The 21,832-nt window shown below is 36.8% G+C and overlaps 1 protein-coding gene across 1 annotated transcript in view; it reads left to right on the top strand.

Annotated features, from left to right (window-relative positions):
• Positions 1-21,832, top strand: part of FBXO11 (F-box protein 11) — a 102,430-nt gene that overhangs the window by 70,957 nt on the left and 9,641 nt on the right. The window contains exons 2-12 of the mRNA XM_060117814.1: positions 4,861-4,988; positions 5,133-5,217; positions 5,648-5,792; positions 7,953-8,082; positions 8,935-9,018; positions 9,103-9,235; positions 10,811-10,917; positions 11,004-11,115; positions 11,198-11,304; positions 11,384-11,521; positions 20,311-20,528. Of these exons, the coding sequence (XP_059973797.1) occupies positions 4,861-4,988; positions 5,133-5,217; positions 5,648-5,792; positions 7,953-8,082; positions 8,935-9,018; positions 9,103-9,235; positions 10,811-10,917; positions 11,004-11,115; positions 11,198-11,304; positions 11,384-11,521; positions 20,311-20,528 (1,387 nt within the window). The remainder of the gene's footprint in view (positions 1-4,860; positions 4,989-5,132; positions 5,218-5,647; positions 5,793-7,952; positions 8,083-8,934; positions 9,019-9,102; positions 9,236-10,810; positions 10,918-11,003; positions 11,116-11,197; positions 11,305-11,383; positions 11,522-20,310; positions 20,529-21,832) is intronic.

Here is a 21,832-nt window from a genome sequence, read left to right as displayed (position 1 = left end):
GTCCTGGATATATGTTCTAAGAAGTCTGGGGTGGAATTTTAGTGGAGAATGGAGATTGGGCCTTTTCAAAATAGAGCTAGCTCTGAGACCCAGGCATGCAGCCTAGAACCTGAAAGAGCTTTCCTAATTGTACATAGATTTTTTTGGAGTGACCAATGATAGAACAATCTAAATGAGAATATAAAATAAGTGTGTATGAAATGATTAAAAGGATAAAAAAAGGAAAGGAAGCATGATGAAGTAACAGGCCAATATGAAAAAGAAACAGACTCGAAAAAAATCAAATCACATTCAGAAATTAAAAATATAATCTTGGAATTTGGCTTTACATGGATTAAATAGCATATTAGATATTCTTGCTTGGCTGAAAAGGAAAGAAATATAGCAATAAATGGTTAAGAAGAACTAAATCTAAAATATAATGACCCAAAAGTAAAAAGTTGAAAATACAGGATTGGCAAAATGCTAGGCTGATACAAAACAAAGCAAAAAGCTCTTAGAAAAATATTATCAGGCAAAAACAGATTTTAAAGGCAAAAGTATTATTAAGGATAAAAAGAGCCTTTGCATATTGATGGAAAGGAATAATTCACTAGGAAGAAATAATCTTGAACCTTTATGTCCAAGTAATATTATGTCAAAGTATATAAAGCAAAATTTTACATACTAAAAATGGACTACCTACAGGTAGTGGGAAATTTTAGCACATTTCCTTCAGAAGCCGACAGATAAATCAGACCACTGCTACCACCACCCTCCAACAAAAGTAAAGGCATAGAATATTTGATCAATACAGTTAACAAACTTGATATTTTAGATGTGTTTAAACTTTACTCTCAAAAAATAGAATGTAGATGTTCCTTTCAATCACACATGAAACGTAGAAGTTAACCACATATTAAACTACAGTGGGATGACTCACAAATACCCAAGCATTTAACACTGGCTATATTTTCTGACTACAGCATAGTACATAGAAAACTTACTAGGTTTTCCAGGTTTCATTTGAATAATATTTAAATGGAATAATAATAGCTAAAACATTTATTGAACACAGTGTGAGCCAGGCATACTGCTGAGTGTTTTGCACATGTTATTCTATTTAAACACTTTCAGCATCCCAGTGAATTATAAGATAGTGTTACCATGTTTACTAGTGAGAATATTTAGGTGTAAAAATGTTTATCTGCCTAGGACTTCCCTGGCAGTCCAGTGGTTAAGACTCCGAGCTTCCACTGCAGGGGACGTGGGTTCTATCCCTGGTTGGGGAACTAAGATCCGGCATGCTGCAGGGTGTGGCCAAAAAATTGATTTATTGATTGATTGATTTTTAAAAGTTTATCTGTCCAAGGCCTGTGGTTGGGATAAAACCTCTGTTTTTAAATACACTGTTAAAACCCCCCATCTTTTAAAAACACCTTTATTATCAGAAAATATAGCCAGATAGAGAGAAGCTCACATAAAACAAATATATAGTTTATTGAATTATTGTTAAGGTTAGTATTGTAATACCAATAGATCAAGAAGTAGAACTTTACCAGCCACTGCAGAAGGCTTTTATGTGCCCCATTCCTTCCCCACAAAAAGCATTTTTATGATAATCATTTTCTGGCTTTTTTCTTTGTAATTTTAATACTGTAATTTACATTTTTAAACAGTATGCTTTAGTTTTGCTTATTTTTCCCCCATTTTTTCCCACATAATTTGTCAAAGAAACTGGTATAGTTTAATCTTTTAGAATTTTTAACAGGTTTGATCAATTTGAGATTTGATGGTTTTGGCAAAATTTTGTAGGTGGTGGTGTGTTCTTTCATCAGGAGATACATAATATCTGGTGGTTTTTCTTTTTGTGATATTAGAACTATTGATACTCAGTGGTTAAATCCATTAACTCTTTAGAGATTGCAGATTTTTATTTTTTCTAATTTTATTATTTCTTCTTCATTTATTGCTGGAATGTTTCTGTAAAGAAGCTTCCCCTCATCTAATACTTGGTTACCTGGTAGTTTAGTTTATATAAGAGAGGAAGAGTAAGTGTTTTGTTATTTCCTGTTGTATAGCAGTTTTCAAAATTATGAGTTGCTTTGCACTAGCATCTTTCAAAGTAACCTTTTTCCCCCTTTTTTTTTAAGTGTCATAAACTCACAGATTTAAATATATTTCTTTTGGTTCTTTTCAGTTATTCTTACTGATGCTCAAATTGTCCCATCTTTGGCTAGTGGGAGCTTCTTCAGGTTGGCTCTCTTCCATCATGGAGTTTATATTTTAGTAAATATATGCATGTATAAGCGTATGTATATGTATTGCCTTGAAACACACACATATACTAAACACATTGTTGTGTATATTTTGGGTTTTATACTTCCTGTATATTGGAAATAGTTCCTTATCTGTTCTGTATAGAACTGCTTTATATTCTGTAATGGCCACATCGATAGTATAGCTATACCATAGTTTGTTTTTTTTTTTTTTTTTGCTGTACGCGGGCCTCTCACTGTTGTGGCCTCTCCCGTTGCGGAGCACAGGCTCCGTACACACAGGCTCCGCGGCCGTGGCTCGCGGGCCCAGCCGCTCCGCGGCATGTGGGATCTTCCGGGATCGGGGCACGAACCCGCGTCCCCTGCATCGGCAGGCGGACTCTCAACCACTGCGCCACCAGGGAAGCCCATATACCATAGTTTTTTTAACAAACACTTACTGATGAACATTTTGATTGTTACCCAGCAGTATTATAAACAGTACTGCAGTGAATATCCTGGTACTTACTACTTTGCCCATGTGTGTGAATATAGCTGCAGAATCAATTCCCAGAAGTGGAATTGTTAAGTAATAATAGCTATTGTCAAATTGCTCTCCTTAAAGCAATTAAGAACATTTTTTGCCTCATACTATCCTTTGATATGTAATACTAGTATGTGATCAAACTTTTTTATGTATATAAATTTATTTCTTTATTTTTGGCTGCATTGGGTCTTTGTTGCTACATGCGGGCTTTCTCTAGTTGCGGCAAGTGGGGGCTGCTCTTCGTTACGGTGCGCGGGCTTCTCATTACAGTGGCTTCTCTTGTTGTGGGAGCATGGGCTCTAGGTGCGCGGACTTCAGTAGTTGTGGCATGCAGTCTCAGTAGTTGTGGCGCACGGGCTTAGTTGCTCCAAGGCACGTGGGATCTTTCCGGACCAGGGGTCGAACCCACGTCCCCTGCATTGGCAGGCATTAACCACTGCGTCACCAGGGAAGTCCTGTGATCAGACTTTTTGATCTTTGATAATCTGCTTTGATTAAAAAAATCTCATTATAGTTTTTATTAGTATTTCATTTGTATTTCCTAAATTATGAATTGTCTGTTTGTGTCCTTGGTCCAATTTTCTGTTGAATTGTTAGCCTTTTCCATATTGATTTGTAGCACTCAGATATAATAAGGAAATTACCCTTTCATGACGTGTTGCAAATATTTTTTCCTAATTGTGTTGCTTCTTTTGACTATGTTTATGGTTTTCATTTTCCAAGCAGGATTTTTATTGTCCTATGAATGATGATATTCACTTTGATCCCTTAATTAAGGCAGCATCTGATTGGCATCTCTACTGTAGAGTAATGGTTTTTCCCTTTCTACTTAATCAGTATTTTGTGGGGGAGGTATTTTAAACATCTCCTTATCAAACTTTCCATTTATTCATTTATTTATAGTAGAATGAATTTATGGGTTGTTGTCCATTCAGTGGGTTATAATCCCTTTACTATCATGAGTTTTGTTACTTCAGCATAATTTTGCTACTGGTGGCCATTCAGGCTGACTTCAGTGTTCTTTTGACATGTCCTCATTACTGAGCACTTTCTTGTTTCTGCCACAAGATACTCCAGGCTCATTCTGTATTTCCCTCGACCTAGAATCAGCCATTTCTCCAAGGAGCCCTTACTCCTTTTATAGAGACGTATTCAGAAGCAAAGATCCAAATGCTAGTCATGCTCATTGCTGTTGGAGTGGCATTGCTTCCAGGCTTTGTCAGTGAACAGAGCTAGGGAATATACGTGTGTATAATCCACACATTTCCAAACATCTGTATCTATACCTATTTCTATATCTATCTATCTTTTAAAAACAATGAGTTCACATTGGTAATTCCAATCTAACACTGTAAGATTTACTCTAGCTTTCTCTTTTTTTACATTTTAACTCTCTTCCCTTTCAGAAGCCTGGCTTCCATTTGATCAGTCCCTCTGTTGTTTGTTACCAAGCTTCCGGTTCCACCATCCCCTCTCCTGTGCAATGCCCTTCTCTCCCTTCTCTGGCTCTGACTCTCCATTCCAGGCCACCTTCCCCTACATGGACTTGCTTCTTAATCTTAACCCCTCTTGAGCTCCAACACTGTATGCCAGACCACTCTCTGCATGGATGCCCTTTTTATCCTATTTGGTATCTGATACCCTATACTGAACTATCCCTCTCTTTTGACACCTTTCTCACCCCACTTGGACTCTAACCATGCAGTACTCACTTGTACTCACTCATCAAGTGAACATCCTCCTCACGTTTTTTTTTAAATGCCTTCCAATTTTGTGTCATACCTTGAAAGAGCTTCTCCACTTTAACTTTATAAAAAATAATTTTGTTTTCTTCTAGTGATTTTTATTTATTTATATTGTATGTAAGCATATGGTCTATTGTGGAATTTATTTTGAAGTAAGAAATGAAGTAGAAATCCAGCACTTCTCAGATGGTTATCCAGTTGGCTGGAATTTTGTATAAAAACTGTATCTCCCCCCCAAAAAAATTCATAAAGTTTTTTAAAAGTTACTGAATCCATAGAGCTTTTTCTTAAAAATGGGTATTATTTTTCATATTGTTTTTGTTTATAACAGATGATGATGTACCTGCAGATATGGTTGCAGAAGAATCGGGTCCTGGTGCACAAAATAGTCCATACCAACTTCGTAGGAAAACTCTTTTGCCAAAAAGAACAGCGTGTCCTACAAAGAGCAGTATGGAGGTAAATTCAATGTAACTGCTTTTTTTGTGTGTGTAATGAAGGAATTGTTAGGAAACAAACAGAAAGGGGACTGTCAATCATTTTTTAGAAGTAATGATTATGGTAAAAATATTTGCTTAACTAGTTTTCATTTTGTTTTTAAAGGGTGCTTCAACTTCAACTACAGAAAACTTTTTTGGTCATCGTGCAAAACGTGCCAGAGTCTCTGGAAAATCACAAGATCTATCAGGTATTTCCTATGGGAAGCTAAGAAATAGGGTCAAATAATTTTTAGTTTTTGATACCAAAAAATAAAAATCAAATTAAATGTAGTTTATTTGTACATTTGAGATTGAGAAAGTGATTATTACAGAATAAACATGAGAACCATCACCTTCTCCATCTCTGACTGTAATTGTTGTATAAAAATCCTTTTTGTATATTTAGTGTAACCAGTTTTTGAAATGGTGCATACTAGCTAGCTAAAAGAAAGAATACTGTCAAGATAAAAGAAAATAAGTGTGTGTCGTCTATGAAAGCAAATGCTTTTAAAAAGATGATTGTCGTCAAAAAATAAAAGCTGTTCATTAGACAAAATGAAAATTGTGCTCTTTAAATAATGAGAAAGTCTTTGCTAGCATGATAGATTGTTTATATTCTGTTTGTTAATCTCTTTATAGCAGCACCTGCTGAACAGTATCTTCAGGAGAAACTGCCAGATGAAGTGGTTCTAAAAATCTTCTCTTACTTGCTGGAACAGGATCTTTGTAGAGCAGCTTGTGTGTGTAAACGTTTCAGTGAGCTTGCTAATGATCCAATTTTGTGGTAAGTGAAATTTTATTTCTTATTATCTTGAGATATATTACTTGCTTCCCAAAATGCTGAAGATGGTAGGAAAGTTGTAGTGTGAGTTGATGGTTACAATTAAATAGTCAGAAGAAAATTAGAATGCTTATAAATTCCAAGTTAACTGTTTATCACAGATGTTGGTTGTCAGTCCAGGCAGTGTTTTTTGTTTTGTTTTTTTTTAATATATTTTTTATAAATTTACTTTATTTATTTATTTTGGCTGCGTTGGGTCTTCGTTGCTGCGTGCGGGCTTTCTCTAGTTGTGGTGAGCGGGGGCTGCTCTTCGTTGTGATGTGCAGGCTTCTCATTGCGGTGGCTTCTCTTGTTGCAGAGCATGGGCTCTAGGTGCACAGGCTTCAGTAGTTGTGGCTCGCAGGCTCTAGAGCACAGGCCTGGTAGTTGTGGCGCACGGGTTTAGTTGCTCTGCAGCATGTGGGATCTTCCCGGACCAGGGCTCGAACCCATGTCCCCTGCATTGGCAGGCGGATTCTTAACCACTGCACCACCAGGGAAGCCCGGCAGTGTTTTTTGTTTTGGGGTTTTTTTTTTTGCGGAATGTGGGCCTCTCACTGCTGTGGCCTCTCCCGTTGCGGAGCACAGGCTCTGGACGCGCAGGCTCAGCGGCCATGCCTCACGGGCCTAGCCGCTCCGTGGCATGTGGGATCCTCCCGGACCGGGGCAAGAACCCATGTCCCCTGCATCGGCAGGCAGACTCTCAACCACTGCGCCACCAGGAAAGCCTGCCGCAGTGTTTTTAAAACAATAAAAGAAGTACTTTTTCTGCTACTTGTCAGTTAAAAGCAACAGTGATTATGGGAAATGTTTTTCATTCCATTGCTTTTTAGAAACAGTACGAAGTCTAATTTAAAACAGCTAATTAATTAAATCTGATAGTTAGGTAAGACTGTAGATTTTGTATATCACTTTTGGAAAATAGTTTGGACATTTGTATTTTTGAACCATAAAATAGGCATACCCTGGGACTTCCCTAGTGGCTCAGTGGTTAAGAATCCTCCTGCCAATTCAGAGGACACGGGTTCGATCCCTGGTCCAGGAAGATCCCACATGCCGCGGAGCAGCTAAGCCCGTGTGCCACAACTAGTGAGCCTGTGCTCTAGAGCCCACGATCCACAACTACTGAGCCCACGCGCCTAGAGCCAGTGCTCTGCAGCAAGAGAAGCCACTGCGATGAGAAGCCCGTGCACCGCAACAAAGAGTAGCCCCCACTCACTGCAACTAGAGAAAGCTCGCACACAGCAACGAAAGACTCAGTGCAGCCAAAAAAAAAAAAAAAAAAAGCATGCCCTTTGACCCAGCAATTCCACTTCTGAAAATTTGTTTACCCTATTTACAAATTTTTCATAATAGCATAGTTAACAGTGGGGGGAAATTAGAAATAATGGAAAAGTCTAGCAATAAGGGATGGGACTAAAAGTAAACAATGTAATGTCTACTTAGAGGGTTGTGATATAGTCATTAACAGTGATTTTTACAGCTTTTAATAACGGAATATGCTGTGTTATAAAAATTAAAAAGCAGAGTACAAAATTTTATGTGTTACCGTCACAACTGTTATAAGTGAAAAAGACTGTAAGGAAATACAGTAAACTGTTTATCTCTTTATACTTTTCCGTATTTTACAACAGCTTATGTGTATTCCATGATGCTAAAAATAAGGTGCACCTTAAATTTAAGAAAAAATTATATTTGTGTTAGAAAGGAAAAAGAACAGAGAGCAGAAGAAGAAACACTTTGCTTTGTACAAGAAGTTATAATAGTTATTATCACTCCATTTCTAAAATTTGATGGTTCTTGATAGGACATAAATGAAGCGTCATCATTATTTTTCATCATTATTTAAAATAATCCTTTTAAATTGAAACTGTATGTGGCTTTTACAGTAAGGGTAGCTTTTATTTTCCCCTGACTAAACAGTCAGATTTTAAAGAATTGACACTTATTCTTTTGGGTGGACTGTTTTTTATATGCAGTTACATTGTTTTAGACAAAAATTTTATTTTTACATTTAAAATTCTGCTTTTTCATATTCTTAGAAGTTTTTGAGGCCTCAAATAATTTTTATAGTTGTTTAAAGGACATTTTATGAAGAAATCTTTCATTCCTTTCCTCCTTCAGGAAACGATTATACATGGAAGTATTTGAATATACCCGCCCTATGATGCATCCTGAACCTGGCAAATTCTACCAGATTAATCCAGAAGAATATGAACATCCAAATCCTTGGAAAGAGAGTTTCCAGCAGTTGGTATGAAGTATAAATGGAAAACACTGGTTTATATTACATATTTTAAATAAAAGTTCCTTTTTAAAAATTTTAACTCAAGAATAGGTTTCAAGGGAATTCCCTGGCAGTCCAGTGGTTAGGACTCCACACTTTCACTGCTGAGGGCCCGGGTTCAGTCCCTGGTCAGGGAACTAAGGTCCCAGAAGACTCATGGCACTGCAAAAAAAAAAAAAAATAGGTTTCAAGTCAGTGGACATTTATCAGCCAACAAAAAAGTCAACAATTCTTTTTTTCACTACTGACATATTTGTTAATCATTTAAACAGTTGCAGTAAGTATCTGTAGCCTGAGAGCAGTTATACTTTCTCTGGATCTGTTTGAACTTATATGTAAATTATTACTGTTGAGTAGTTATTTAAAGTTTCACATTTAGCTTAATTTTCATATGGTCCTTTACGAATGGTTCCCAGCTAGGGGTGATTTTGCTCCACAGGGGATGTTTGGCAATGTCTGGAGACATTTTTGGTTGTCACAGCTGGAGAAGAGACTGCTACTGATACCTAGTGGTTAGAGTCCAGGGATGCTACTAAACATCCTACACAGGATAGCACTCACAACAAAGAATTATCTGTTCCAAAATATCAGTAGTGCTGAGGTTGAAAAACCATGTCCTATTTACTGGATATTACTGAGTCATAAACTGTTCTAGATTTTACATTGCAGTATGCAACAGAAAATTTGTTGGACTGATAATTGTTTTTGATAATTAATGAAAAATTCATATAGTACTAAATTAATTTAGACTGTAGTGTTTATGTTAGTGGTCAGTATTTGTTTTTGTTTTTTTTGTTTTTGTTCTTTTTGATGTTTTAGTATAAAGGTGCGCATGTAAAGCCAGGATTTGCTGAACATTTCTACAGTAACCCTGCAAGATACAAAGGAAGAGAAAATATGTTGGTATGTTTGATTTGTCTTTTTCTGTTATTCAAAATGATGATCTTACAGTTGTATACTGACTTTTTTTTTTTTTTTTTTTTTTAGTATTACGATACAATTGAAGATGCTCTTGGTGGGGTACAAGAAGCTCATTTTGATGGACTTATCTTTGTTCATTCTGGAATATATACTGATGAATGGATATATATTGAATCTCCAATCACCATGATTGGTGCAGGTACGTGTAAATGCATTGTCATTAGAATTTTAATATTTTATTTACATGACGGGTTTTTAAAATGCTAGTTACTTAAAATCCAGATGAACCTTGATAATATCTTAATTGTAGGAAAAAATAGGAAATATCATGTATATTTTATATGATGGAAATGAAAACTTTAGAGTTCAGAAATTATAAATGTCCCTATTTCTTTTTAGGGGGATGTGTATATTTCTTGATGTCAGTACTTTGTCCAGCTGCTTTAGTTGTTCATTAAGGAGAGAAAGATATTGGTTAATTTTATCTTTTATTTGAAAATACAGAGGATAATGTTTTTATTGCTGTATTTTTAATGAAACAGATGTACTTTTTTTTTTTTTTTTTGCGGTCATGAGCCTCTCACTGTTGTGGCCTCTCGCGTGGCGGAGCACAGGCTCCGGACGCGCAGGCTCAGTGGCCATGGCTCAAGGACCCAGGCGCTCTGCGGCATGTGGGATCTTCCCGGTCCGGGGCACGAACCCGTGTCCCCTGCATCGGCAGGCGGACTCTCAACCACGGCGCCACCGGGGAAGCCCCAGATGTACTTTTAAAATACTTTCTGTACTGTTTCAAAGCTGTTTTTATGGTCAGGTTTCTAAGAATAAATGTAGTATTTGTTGAGCACTGATTAGTTATTTGAAGATTTATGGGATATCTGATTTTTTTAAGGATACTGTAGTACAAGACCATTTTAAGATAGCTAGTTAATTGTTAGTAGTTAATGAAATTTGCATTTACTGCTCTTTCTTCTTCCCTCCCCCATTTCCACCTCAAAGAAAAGTAGGAGAGAGTATAGAAAAATTTTGCCTACTGATTTCCATTACTTTCCAAATCAAGGCCAGTATTGGAAATAAGTTTAAATAAAGAAGTTGCTCTCTTTCTCTCCCTGCTCATCATCCCTTTCTTTCTTCTCCCTGTGCCTCATTTTCTGGTGCTGCTGGTTGTGATTTGGTTTCCACAAGAAACCCACTTTTTAATATGCCATTGCATTTGATATTAAATACTATTTGTAGTTGAATCTTATTAGAAGTATTACTATACATGGATTTGTGTATGATGGTACTCAGATAATGTCCATGTTAAGTATGACTGCCTGTATGAAGGCCAATGAAACATAGTTATATATCTGATAAAATGAATATTAGTCCTATCTACTCAATACTAATGTTCTTTAAAAGTTCCCTCTCCAAAAAAAGTACCCAATTTAAAAGCCGTAAAAAGGGCAGTACTGAATTATTAGTTTTATGGCAGAGTATTTTTACTGATTAAAAAAGTAATTTTTAGGGGCTTCCCTGGTGGCGCAGTGGTTAAGAATCCGCCTGCCGATGCAGGGCACATGGGTTCGTGCCCCGGTCCGGGAGGATCCCACATGCCGCGGAGCGGCTGGGCCCGTGAGCCATGGCCGCTGAGCCTGCGCGTCCGGAGCCTGTGCTCCGCAACGGGAGAGGCCGCAACAGTGAGAGGCCCATGTACCGCAAAAAAAAAAAGTAATTTTTAAATGTCCATTTTATCTGTCTGACAAAGGTAATATGCTTTAAAATATTTTCTTCGTAGCACCTGGAAAAGTAGCAGACAAAGTTATAATTGAAAACACTAGAGATTCAACCTTCGTTTTTATGGAAGGTTCTGAGGATGCATATGTTGGATATATGACAATAAGGGTAAGGCATTTTTTAATTTTTAAGTATGTATGTGGAAATCATTAAGGCAGTGGTTGTTTATTTCAAACAAAATTTCTACTTTTCAGTTTAACCCTGATGACAAATCTGCTCAACACCACAATGCACATCACTGCTTAGAGATTACAGTAAATTGTAGCCCTATTATTGATCACTGTATCATCCGAAGTACATGTACAGGTTAGTGTTCCCATTACATTTTATTATAAAATGAGTCACTGTGTTGCCCAGTAGGTTTTTAAATAAATTATTTGTCTTACAGTTGGCTCTGCAGTATGTGTTAGTGGTCAAGGAGCATGTCCCACTATCAAGCACTGTAACATCAGTGACTGTGAAAATGTTGGACTTTATATAACAGATCATGCACAGGTATTTTTTAATTCTGTGGGTTTTTTTCTTTTTTCTTTTTTTAGCTCTACTAATGTTTATTTCTGGTCAATTGTTTTAGGGAATATACGAAGATAATGAAATTTCCAATAATGCTTTAGCTGGGATTTGGGTTAAAAATCATGGAAACCCAATTATTAGACGGAATCATATTCATCATGGACGTGACGTTGGTGTGTTCACATTTGATCATGGCATGGTAAGAACATTTATTCTTAATAGAAAAACTGACATATCAGTTAAAATTTCAAATAGGTGTCAGCATTTTATCATCACCAAAATGCTGAATTGAAAAGTGTAGGTTTAAAAGAAGATTTCAGCATTATATTTTAAAGTCAGTATGCAGTATCAATTCTATAAATTCTTGAATCTAACATTATATACATGTACAGAAGATGGAGTCCTTAGGGAATTGATGTGATCTTTGAGGGGAGTAAGGTCTAATCCAGTAGTTCTCAAATGTAACTGTGCATAAAAATCACCCATATACAATAAATCAGAATTTTTAAGGACGGGGCCCAGGATATGCATTTTTTAATAAGCACCATAAGTGAGTTTAATGCAGGTTGTTTGTAGACTACACTTGGAGAAACAATAGTTTCATCATTAGTTTGACTTCCATTTCATTCCTCTTAAAATTTTTTTAACTGGTAGAACTTTAATAAGAAATACAGTGATGATAATATATCAGTTCTAAAATTCTTATGCAGCAGTTAATTAGGCATCTTTATATGTATGATATTATGTTTTAGTTACTACTATGTCATTTTACACAATTTTATAGAGACATGACTTTTTGAGCTCTCTTAGGCCAAAAGTAATGTTCTTGGGTGCCTATTCAGGTATTCTTTTCATTTAATGTCTAATTTTTATTTTTTTGCCACTCTGCACGGCTTGTGGGATCTCAGTTATCCCACTAAGGACTGAACCCGGGCCCTCAGCAGTGAGAGCACACTGTCCTAACCACTGGACCGCCAGGGAATTCCCTAATGTCTAATTTTTGTTGAAGTAATTTTCAAGTCCTAGTACAGCATTGGCAACATTTTTAATTAAGAAGTCAGAGCTAGGAGAGGAGGTTTGACGTGGTGACAGACAAGGGTATGGTGAAGTTTTATTGCTATTATATGATATTAATCACGCAACTTTGGAACGTTGAATTGACATATACAAATTGTCAGTTAGCGAAGGAAATTTTGTATTTTCATTTTTTGCGTCTAAAACCCTGATGCAGAACTCTTTTTTTTTAAACTGAACTAGACCATGAGGAGTACCCTTTTATCAAGTTCTGATTAGATGTAAATAGTTTCAGACCGTCCAGCTTATTATATTCCTGGGGTAACAGTAACCTGAGAAAAACAGTTCACTTAAAACTCAGGCTATAGTTTGGGCCTGTAGATAAGAAAGCACAGTGGAGATGACCACTTGCCCTTCTCCAGTTAGAATTTAAAAATTGACATTTTTTTTGCAAATTGTAGCTCTTTTTTCCAAGGAGTGGGGAAGAGGGGAGTTTGGGAATTGGGGAGTCTGGGAAAAGGTATGGAGGTTATCAAAACATAAGAGTCTTGAGAATCTGCCTCCCCACCCCTTTGAGGGCTGCCCGCATTGGCAGTAATTCTTTTTAAAAAAATATTTTTATTTTTAATTAATTTATTTTTTGGCCATGTTGTGCGGCATGCAGGATCTTAGTTCCCCAACCAGGGATTGAACCTGTGCCCCCTGTGTTGGGAGCACAGAGTCTTAACCACTGGACCACCAGAGAAGTTCTGGCAATAATTCTTAAGTGGGGGCTTCCCTGGTGGCACAGTGGTTAAGAATCCGCCTGCCAATGAAGGGGACGAGCCCTGGTCCAGGAAGATCCCACATGCAGCAGAGCAACTAAGCCTGTGCGCCAGAACTACTGAGCCTGCGCTCTAGAGCCTGTGCGCCACAATTACTGAAGCCCACGCGCCTAGAGCCCGTGCTCTTCAACAAGAGAAGCCACTGCAACGAGAAGCCCGAGCACCGCAGAAAAGAGTAGCCCCCCCGCTTGCCGCAACTAGAGAAAGCCCGCGCACAGCAATGAAGACCCAGCGCAGCCAAAAATAATAAATAAATAAAATAAATAAATTTATTAAAAAAATAATAATTCTTAAGTGGAATTCTAAATGGAGCTCTTATTTTTGTAATGGGACTATACTATGCTAATATTTCTTTGCCTGTGTTGCCTTTAGACTTTGCCCCAGAGTTACCTACAATTCAAGTATCATATTTATGCATGCCTCTGGTCTCATTCACAAATGATTTGAGGTACCAAAATAACTTTAACCTGAGTAAATTTCCGCATTTTTAAAAGACCTAATGCTGATGGTCAGTTACTAAAATTCACTATAATAATTTACTCTTCACCCCCCCAATACAGTTTACTTTTTATAGATTTAGGTTTATAAATTTTATAACTTTTTAAAAAAGCAAATCTTAGCCAGTCCTGTAGATATATATATATATATATATATATATATTAAGGATTGATGAAGAGATTTGTAAGGTATTATAGATTTATAAAGGAAGGATGGAAATAAAGCATATCTTGGGCCTCTCTCATCTGTTTTAGTATTGTGATACAATCCTTTAAAATCCTTTGGTAGAATGTTCTTTCATTCCAAGTATTCTTTGTGTCGGCTGCCCATGATTGGTAGGATGACATCACTAAGGTTAACCTTTTAAAGTTTGACTTTGTTTTTTATAGAATTTCAGAGAACATCAGAATAAACATTTAAACTAGTTTCTGTACTATTCTCTATCTTTATATATATTCATATTTATTGTTCTCTGAAATTGTCTTTCTTTTCCTTGTCTATGACCTACTTAGAATTTAAACTCCTGTATTGGCAAGAATGAATCATGAAAGAATTTTAACTTTTTTTATTTTAAAGAAATTAATGTTTTTGTTAAAATATTACATGCCCAATATAAAAGACATCCCTAGAATTTTAAAGGGTATGACTAGAGTTTGTCATTGTTAACTGCATGTTTAAACTTTGAATACAGTATGAACTCCCCCTTTGAAAAATGATGAAAATACTTTATATTTCAACCCATTTCTACTCCATCATTTGTATTCTTATTTTTCTTTTGTAAAGCTTTATAACATTTACATTCCTACAGTTACTGGTCTGTATTTATATTTATTTACCTTCAGTCCTTTTATCACAGTTTTTCCATTCCTGAATTTTTAAATTTTGGTTCATTCTTGGTATGGCTATTTTGTCATCTAGCCATTTTGATTTTATTTTTAAAAGAAAGGCTTATGGGTATTGTAGCTTGAATTCTTGCCACTTGAGAATGCCTACCGTTTACCTTTTAACTTGGCTGAGTATACAGTTTTTTATTATACTTTCTTTCCCTCAGAATTGTGTAGTCATTTTTATATTTCTAGAATTGAGTGTGACAGAAGTCTGAGATCATTCTGGGTTTTTTTTTCTTTCTGGTGGGATTTGCTTTTCTACTTAAGTATCCATATGTTGTTAATGTTGTGTTGTTTTAATTTTTACTGTTTTTCTGTCCATATGTTCCTTTCTTTAGAAACTTGGCTATTTTCTCTATTACTTACATTGCTCTGTATTGCTTTGTTCTTTTCCTTTAAATTTTGTGTGATTTCCTCAAATCTGTGTCTCTTACTATGTCTACATAGTTGTCTCTTCTGTTTTGTTTCCAATGTGGTTTTCATCTCTGATTTCTTTAATGTATTTTTGTTTTATGGAATCCTTCTAGCATATATAAAATTAGAGACAGTAGTATAATGAATTCCCATGTATATCCATCCTCCACGTTCAAAAACTTTCAGCTCATGGTCAATTTTGTTACATCTGTACCTCCTCATACATTGCTTATTTTCTTCTTTACTGTGAATTATTTTGAAGCAAATCCCAGACATCATCATTCTCATCTGTAAATATTTCAGCATATATGTCTTTCTTTAAAAGATGGGATTCCTTCTTTTTCTTTTACATAACAATGCCAGTCTCACTGCTAAAAGTAATTTTTCTGTCAGTGTTTACAGTTCCCCAATTCTTTGTTTTTTGTTGTTTAATGTTCAATCTATTGCAGTGTTATTTTCATAAAGTAAAATTAAAATATCATAGCAGTGCTAAATTGCTATAAAATTTTTGAGACATTCTAAGTTTATGAGCTTAAACATGATAGATTGACAGTTGACAGACTCTGTAGAAATATGGTTTTCCTCTCCTTTCATTTTACTTTACTTCGGATAGTCCCCCTTAGATAGGAAATAACAAGTTTTAGATGATAGAAATTGCACATCAGTGTGTTTCTTCTTCAGATTTACTTCTTGTGCCTAAATTATTTTTATGAAAATATCACTATGGGAGTATTTCCTTCCTCTCCTGTGTTCTGTTTGGGACACTAGATCTCACTACTTTAGTAAAAGATCATTGGCTAGGCTTGCTTATTAGAACAGTTACTTGCAGGCTTCCCTGGTGATGCAGTGGTTAAGAATCTGCCTGCCGGGGAGGGAGGGAGATGTAAGAGGGAAGAGATATGGGGACATATGTATATGTATAACTGATTCACTTTGTTATAAAGCAGAAACTAACACACCATTGTAAAGCAATCATACTCCAATAAAGATGTTAAAAAAAAAAAATCTGCCTGCCAGTGCAAGGGACACGGGTTTGAGCCCTGGTCTAGGAAGATCTCACATGCCGCGGAGCAACTAAGCTCGTGTGCCACAACTACTGAGCCTGCGCTCTAGAGCCCACGATCCACAACTACTGAAGCGCGTGCGCCTAGAGCCTGCGCACCGCAACGAAGAGTAGCCCCCGCTCTCCACAACTAGAGAAATGCCCATGCGTAGCAACGAAGATCCAATGCAGCCAAAAATAAATAAATAAAATAAATTTATTTTAAAAAGAACAGTTACTTGGGGAAACATACCTTGCTAAAGGTGTATGGTAACATTTGCTCTCAGCACCTTATTCTTATCCAGATATCACAGTATTTGGCAAGTGTTTGATTGATTATAGTTTGGGGTTGTTGTAGACATTTATTTCAATGAAGGTAGCATATTTTTTTCTCTTTACTTTTCATTATTTTTTTTGTTTTATTTGGAGAGTTTTAAGAGAAACTCTTGAATGCCTTTCACCTTATAGTATTTAATAAAGATTATTTCACTTTAAAAAATTTTAATGAAAAATACTTAATCTCACCTTTTATTTTTATATCAGTGTTAAGTTTGTAACTTGAGAGAATGATAATTTTCAAGGACTTATTGTAATGTATATGGCAGAGATTTATCTACTTTTATTTATTTATTTATTTATTTTTTCTTTTTGCGGTATGTGGGCCTCTCACTGTTGTGGCCTCTCCCGCTGCGGAGCACAGGCTCCGGATGCGCAGGGCCAGCGGCCATGGCTCACGGGCCCAGCCGCTCCGCGGCACATGGGATCCTCCCAGACCGGGGCACGAACCCGCATCCCCTGCATCGGCAGACGGACTCTCAACCACTGCGCCACCAGGGAGGCCTATGGCAGAGATTTAGAAATGCTTGTGCTGAAAAGTTAACAACCTCTTATTTTAAAATATAGAAGAAGCCTTAGCAATCTGGTATCTTCTGGTAGGGAAATAAATCATTTTATAATATGGGGTAGTCCGGTAAAATGTCTGTGCCTTTGCAGTTTTGTATTTGTGTTGGAGCTTTTGTGGTTTGCATCGTAAAAGGCAAAGTAGAGTTCTGTTTTCTACTTACAGTCTTGTATTATTAGACCATTTTGCACTAAAGGCATTTCTTAACAAAACAGGTGCATTTCATTAAATGTGCTTTAAAGCAAAATTACATTAACTGAATCCTTTAATCCATAATAGATAGGTTTTCTTCTGATATTATAAAACTATAAGTCAATCAGTTGTTCCCTTTCTGAATGTAATAAAATCACCGTTGTAGCAATGTAAGAGGCTTCTGGTTTTAAGAGCATGAAGGAAAAAAATGTTTTTCTTTTCGAAAAAATTTTGCTACTTTCTTTTCTTGAAAGTTACCTTAAAACAAAACTACAGATTAAAACTCCCATCTCTGATGGAACTAGGGGACATTTTTAACCTCTAATCTAAATTACAGTATGGTAAAATGACCATGTGACTATGACCATAGCAACCAGTTCAGATTAGAGCAGGTTTTATAATGGGGGCCTCTGGACAAGGGAAAATGAGGAGAGGGGGGACTGCTGTTTGCCTTAGTAAACTTGTGGATCTATTTGACTCTCCTAGGTGTGCAAAATTGAAACCTAAAGAAAGCAGGGCATTCACTGGTGGTCCAGTGGTAAGGACACTGCGCTTTCACTGCTGAGGGCGAGGGTTCAGTCCCTGGTCAGGGAACTAAGATCCTGCAAGCCGTGCAGTGTGGCCAAAAAAGAAAACAGAGAAAGAGCATCCATGCATTTGAAAATTTTTTAGTAGGTATACTGTAGCAAAGTATACTTGCAGTACTATATGTTGAACTAGCCCGGACATGACACTGCCTGTTACTGCAATCTTCATGGAAGCCCAGTAAATAGCATACCTTTTCCTGCCGCATTCTGAACAAATTAAGAAATCAAAGGGACTTCCCTGGTGACGCAGTGGTTAAGAATTGGCCTGCCAATGCAGGGGACACAGGTTCGAGCCCTGGGCCAGGAAGATCCCACATGCCGTCGAACAACTAAGCCTGTGTGCCGCAACTACTGAGCCTGTGCTCTAGAGCCCATGAGCCACAACTACTGAGCCTGTGTGCTGCAACTACTGAAGCCCGCGAGCCTAGAGCCCGTGCTCTGCAACAAGAGAAGCCGCAACAAGAGAAGCCACAACAGTGAGAAGCCCGCACACTGCAACGAAGAGTGATCCCCGCTCACCACAACTAGAGAAAGCCCGCGCGTAGCAGTGAAGACCGAACACAGCCAAAAATAAATAAATAAATTTAAAAAAAAAACCCAACTGGATTTCTTAAAAAAAAAAAAAAAAAAATCAAAGCCATGAAGTAGCATGAAGAGGCTGAAATATCAACTTCATTACTCTTAGAGGTTAAGTCGGAAGATACAACAGAATGAGAACCAGATAAGTCTGTTTAACTGAATCCCAAATGAAATAGGCTTATTAGACAGGCAGTGTTCATGGGGTAGTAACAGAAGGCATGCTCCCTAAAGGCAGCTCACTTCCATGAGGAAAAGGGTGAAGCTGAATTGAGCATACTCAGTTTATTATTTCCCAAGTTTACCATTCAGACGTGTCATGCAACTCCTGGCAGAGAGAGACAAGTTGCACTCCCTTCTCAATGATGAAAATACCAGAAATGTTGAATTGTTCCAGTCTGACATTAAGCTCTTTCAGTCTAGCCTCTTTTAGCATTTGTTTTTCTTTCTTTGATGCTCAGTTTTGCCGTAGTAGTCTATATACATACACCTGGTGTCCATCCATTTTTATTTGGTATAAAATCAAAGAAGAAAAAACTTTTTTATATTTTAAGAAGCCATTTTTGATGCAATCCCCCAGTTTTTTTTAAAAGAATAAGATTATAACCCATATGTTAACAGGTAAGTTATAAGTGATTTGTACTTCATTTTTGGAAAGTGAAACCTGAAAACTACTTCTAAATGTTATTCTCAGAGAGCCATTTTCTTAAAGAGTTAATTATGTAGTGTATTAGAATACTCGGAATTATATCCTGTTTTAACCTCTGCTGAATTTGGCAAAAAGCCCTACTTGAGTGCTTACCATGTGTAAAGTTTTATATAGATGCTCCAGAAGTTAGTGTAGTCCTTTCTCTTCAGGAGCTTATGATCAGGTAAAAATGGATATGGCAAATACAATACAAGGCAGTACCTGGAAGTAGCATAAGAAAATACTTACTGCTAAAGGGAATTTAAAGAGAGTACACGTTCACTTTTTGAAGAGAGATAGACAAGGAGGATGAAATAAATGGCTTTTAGAAGTGCCATCTTATAACTATCTCATTTTTTCCTCTAACATTCAGTCTGATTGAGTCTTAGAATTTAGGATATCAGTATTACAGTAACGTTTATCCACACTAGAAAATAAGTAAATTTATGTTATAGAAAATTGAAGAAATTTAGAGAAGTATAAAGGATACAGTAAGCATCCATAATACCACTACTCATTTAATCATGCTCATATTCTTTTTTTTTTTTTTTTTTTTTTTTGCGGTACACGGGCCTCTCACTGTTGTGGCCTCTCCCGTTGTGGAGCACAGGCTCTGGACGCACAGGCCCAGTGGCCATGGCTCACAGGCCCAGCCGCTCCGCAGCATGTGGGATCCTCCCGGACCGGGGCACGAACCCGGGTCCCCTGCCTCGGCAGGCAGACTCTCAACCACTGCGCCACCAGGGAAGCCCCACGCTCATATTCTTGTTTCATCCTTCAAGTTGTTTTTCTTCAAATACAATTGACATCATACTGAATGTAGTCTATCTTGAAGTATATACTGTTCTTTTCATTTAACATGATAGTATGTGTAACATGAACATAAGCCTTCACAATATTTTATTGAGCTAGTTACCTATTATTGGGCTAAGATGAACATTATTTTGTGTGTCTTTTTCTGTAGTCTCTGATTATGTCCTTGGGTCACCTTTTTAGAAGTTGATTTCTTGGGGCATTTTTAAGGCTATGAGAGTTTATTTTCTTTAGTACTTAAATAAAGTTTTTGTTGAAGGATATATATTCTTAGTGGTAATGGTATTTATTTCTATTTATCGAATAAATCTTTCCCTATTTTTCTTTCCTGGGTTTGAACATACTCACATTAATTAGAGAATTTATAGTTCTCTGTTTTACTAAAACATTTAAAATATGTATCATTTGAAATTTAGTATATATCTGTCTATGTTTCATTCTTAACTCTTGAACATCTCTGATAATTTTGAGGTATACATTAAAAAGGCTTTTTAATATCATTTCTTTTTGGAAAGTAGCTTTACCTACAGGTTTAATTTTTGTTTTTTCCAGGGTTACTTTGAAAGTTGCAACATACACAGAAACAGGATAGCAGGCTTTGAAGTAAAAGCTTATGCTAACCCCACAGTGGTTCGATGTGAAATTCATCATGGGCAGACTGGAGGAATATATGTTCATGAAAAAGGAAGAGGACAGTTCATTGAAAATAAAATCTATGCAAACAACTTTGCAGGTGTATGGATTACCTCAAATAGTGACCCAACAATAAGGTATTTATATATAATTATGGATGGAAATTATGTTTTCACTTTATGTTTTGTGCTATAAGAAAATTTAAGGTACTTAGCTTTAACTCTTACTGTCTTTCCTAGACACCTGACTACTATAAAATAGATTTTCCTAGTAAAAGTCTGTGCATCTGAATGAGCATAGCTATTGCATTTATTTTGGGGTGTTCTGTTTGTTTTTTTTCGTGATGTAAGCCACGTAAGATACTTTTTATGAAAAATAGAAAATGCTGTGATTTTTATTTTAAATTCATCAAACTGCATTATAGATGAGTAAATAGGGCTGTGATCTTCCCTTGAAATCTGAATGACCTTTTTTTTTCCCCCCCTGAGAGTCAGCAGATAGAATAACCCAGGAAATTAATTATCTCAAAGATACTTAGAGAGACCAAGAATAACAGAGAGTCAAAACTTCAAGCTGTCACCTTTCTTTAATAGTTCCTACCACTTCCTCTGGCCACAGTAAGGAAACAAACAGATCCAGTCTTAAAGGCATTGGCTAAGACTGTAGAACAGAGCGATTATAATTTAATCAAATACCATGAATTATTTTTGTCAAATTTTTTTCCACTAGCTTTATAAAAGTTGATTATGTGATTGCCATCTTAACTACTATTCAGCAAATGTTTATAGATGAGCTAAGAAAAGTTCTTTTAAATGGATTAGCTTTTTTTTTTTTTTTAATCTTAATAGGTTTTGGGTTTTTTGTTGTTGTTTTTGTTTTGTTTTTTTGACCGCGCAGCTTGTGGGATCCTAGTTCCCTGACCAGGGATCGGATCCAGACCCCCTGCAGTGGAAGTGCGGAGTCCTAACCACTGGACCACCAGGGAATTCCCTGGATTAGCTCGTTTGAGGTGATTTTTTTTTTTTTTTTTTTTTTTTTTTTGCCAACGTTGGGGGAAGATGTGGAATCTTTTTTTATATTTATTTTTATTTTTGGTTGTGTTGGGTCTTCGTTTCTGTGCGAGGGCTTTATCTAGTTGTGGCAAGCGGGGGCCACTCTTCATTGCAGTGCGCGGGCCTCTCACTATCGCTGCCTCTCTTGTTGCGGAGCACAGGCTCCAGATGCGCAGGCTCAGTAGTTGTAGCTCACAGGCCTAGTTGCTCCACGGCATGTGTGATCTTCCCAGACCAGGGCTCAAATCTTTGTCCCCTGCATTAGCAGGCAGATTCTCAACCACTGCGCCACCAGGGAAGCCCGAGGTGAATTTTTAAGAATGCTGTTTCGTCTCAAATACTAGGTGGCTTTTCCAAAGCTTTAAGTCTTAGAAAGAACTGGAAGGGAA

This window comes from Mesoplodon densirostris, chromosome 14, assembly GCF_025265405.1.
Source record: "Mesoplodon densirostris isolate mMesDen1 chromosome 14, mMesDen1 primary haplotype, whole genome shotgun sequence".
NCBI classification, from domain to species: Eukaryota; Metazoa; Chordata; class Mammalia; order Artiodactyla; family Ziphiidae; genus Mesoplodon; species Mesoplodon densirostris.
The sequence above is the reverse complement of the archived record's forward strand: the minus strand, read 5'-3'. Positions and strand labels throughout refer to the sequence as shown.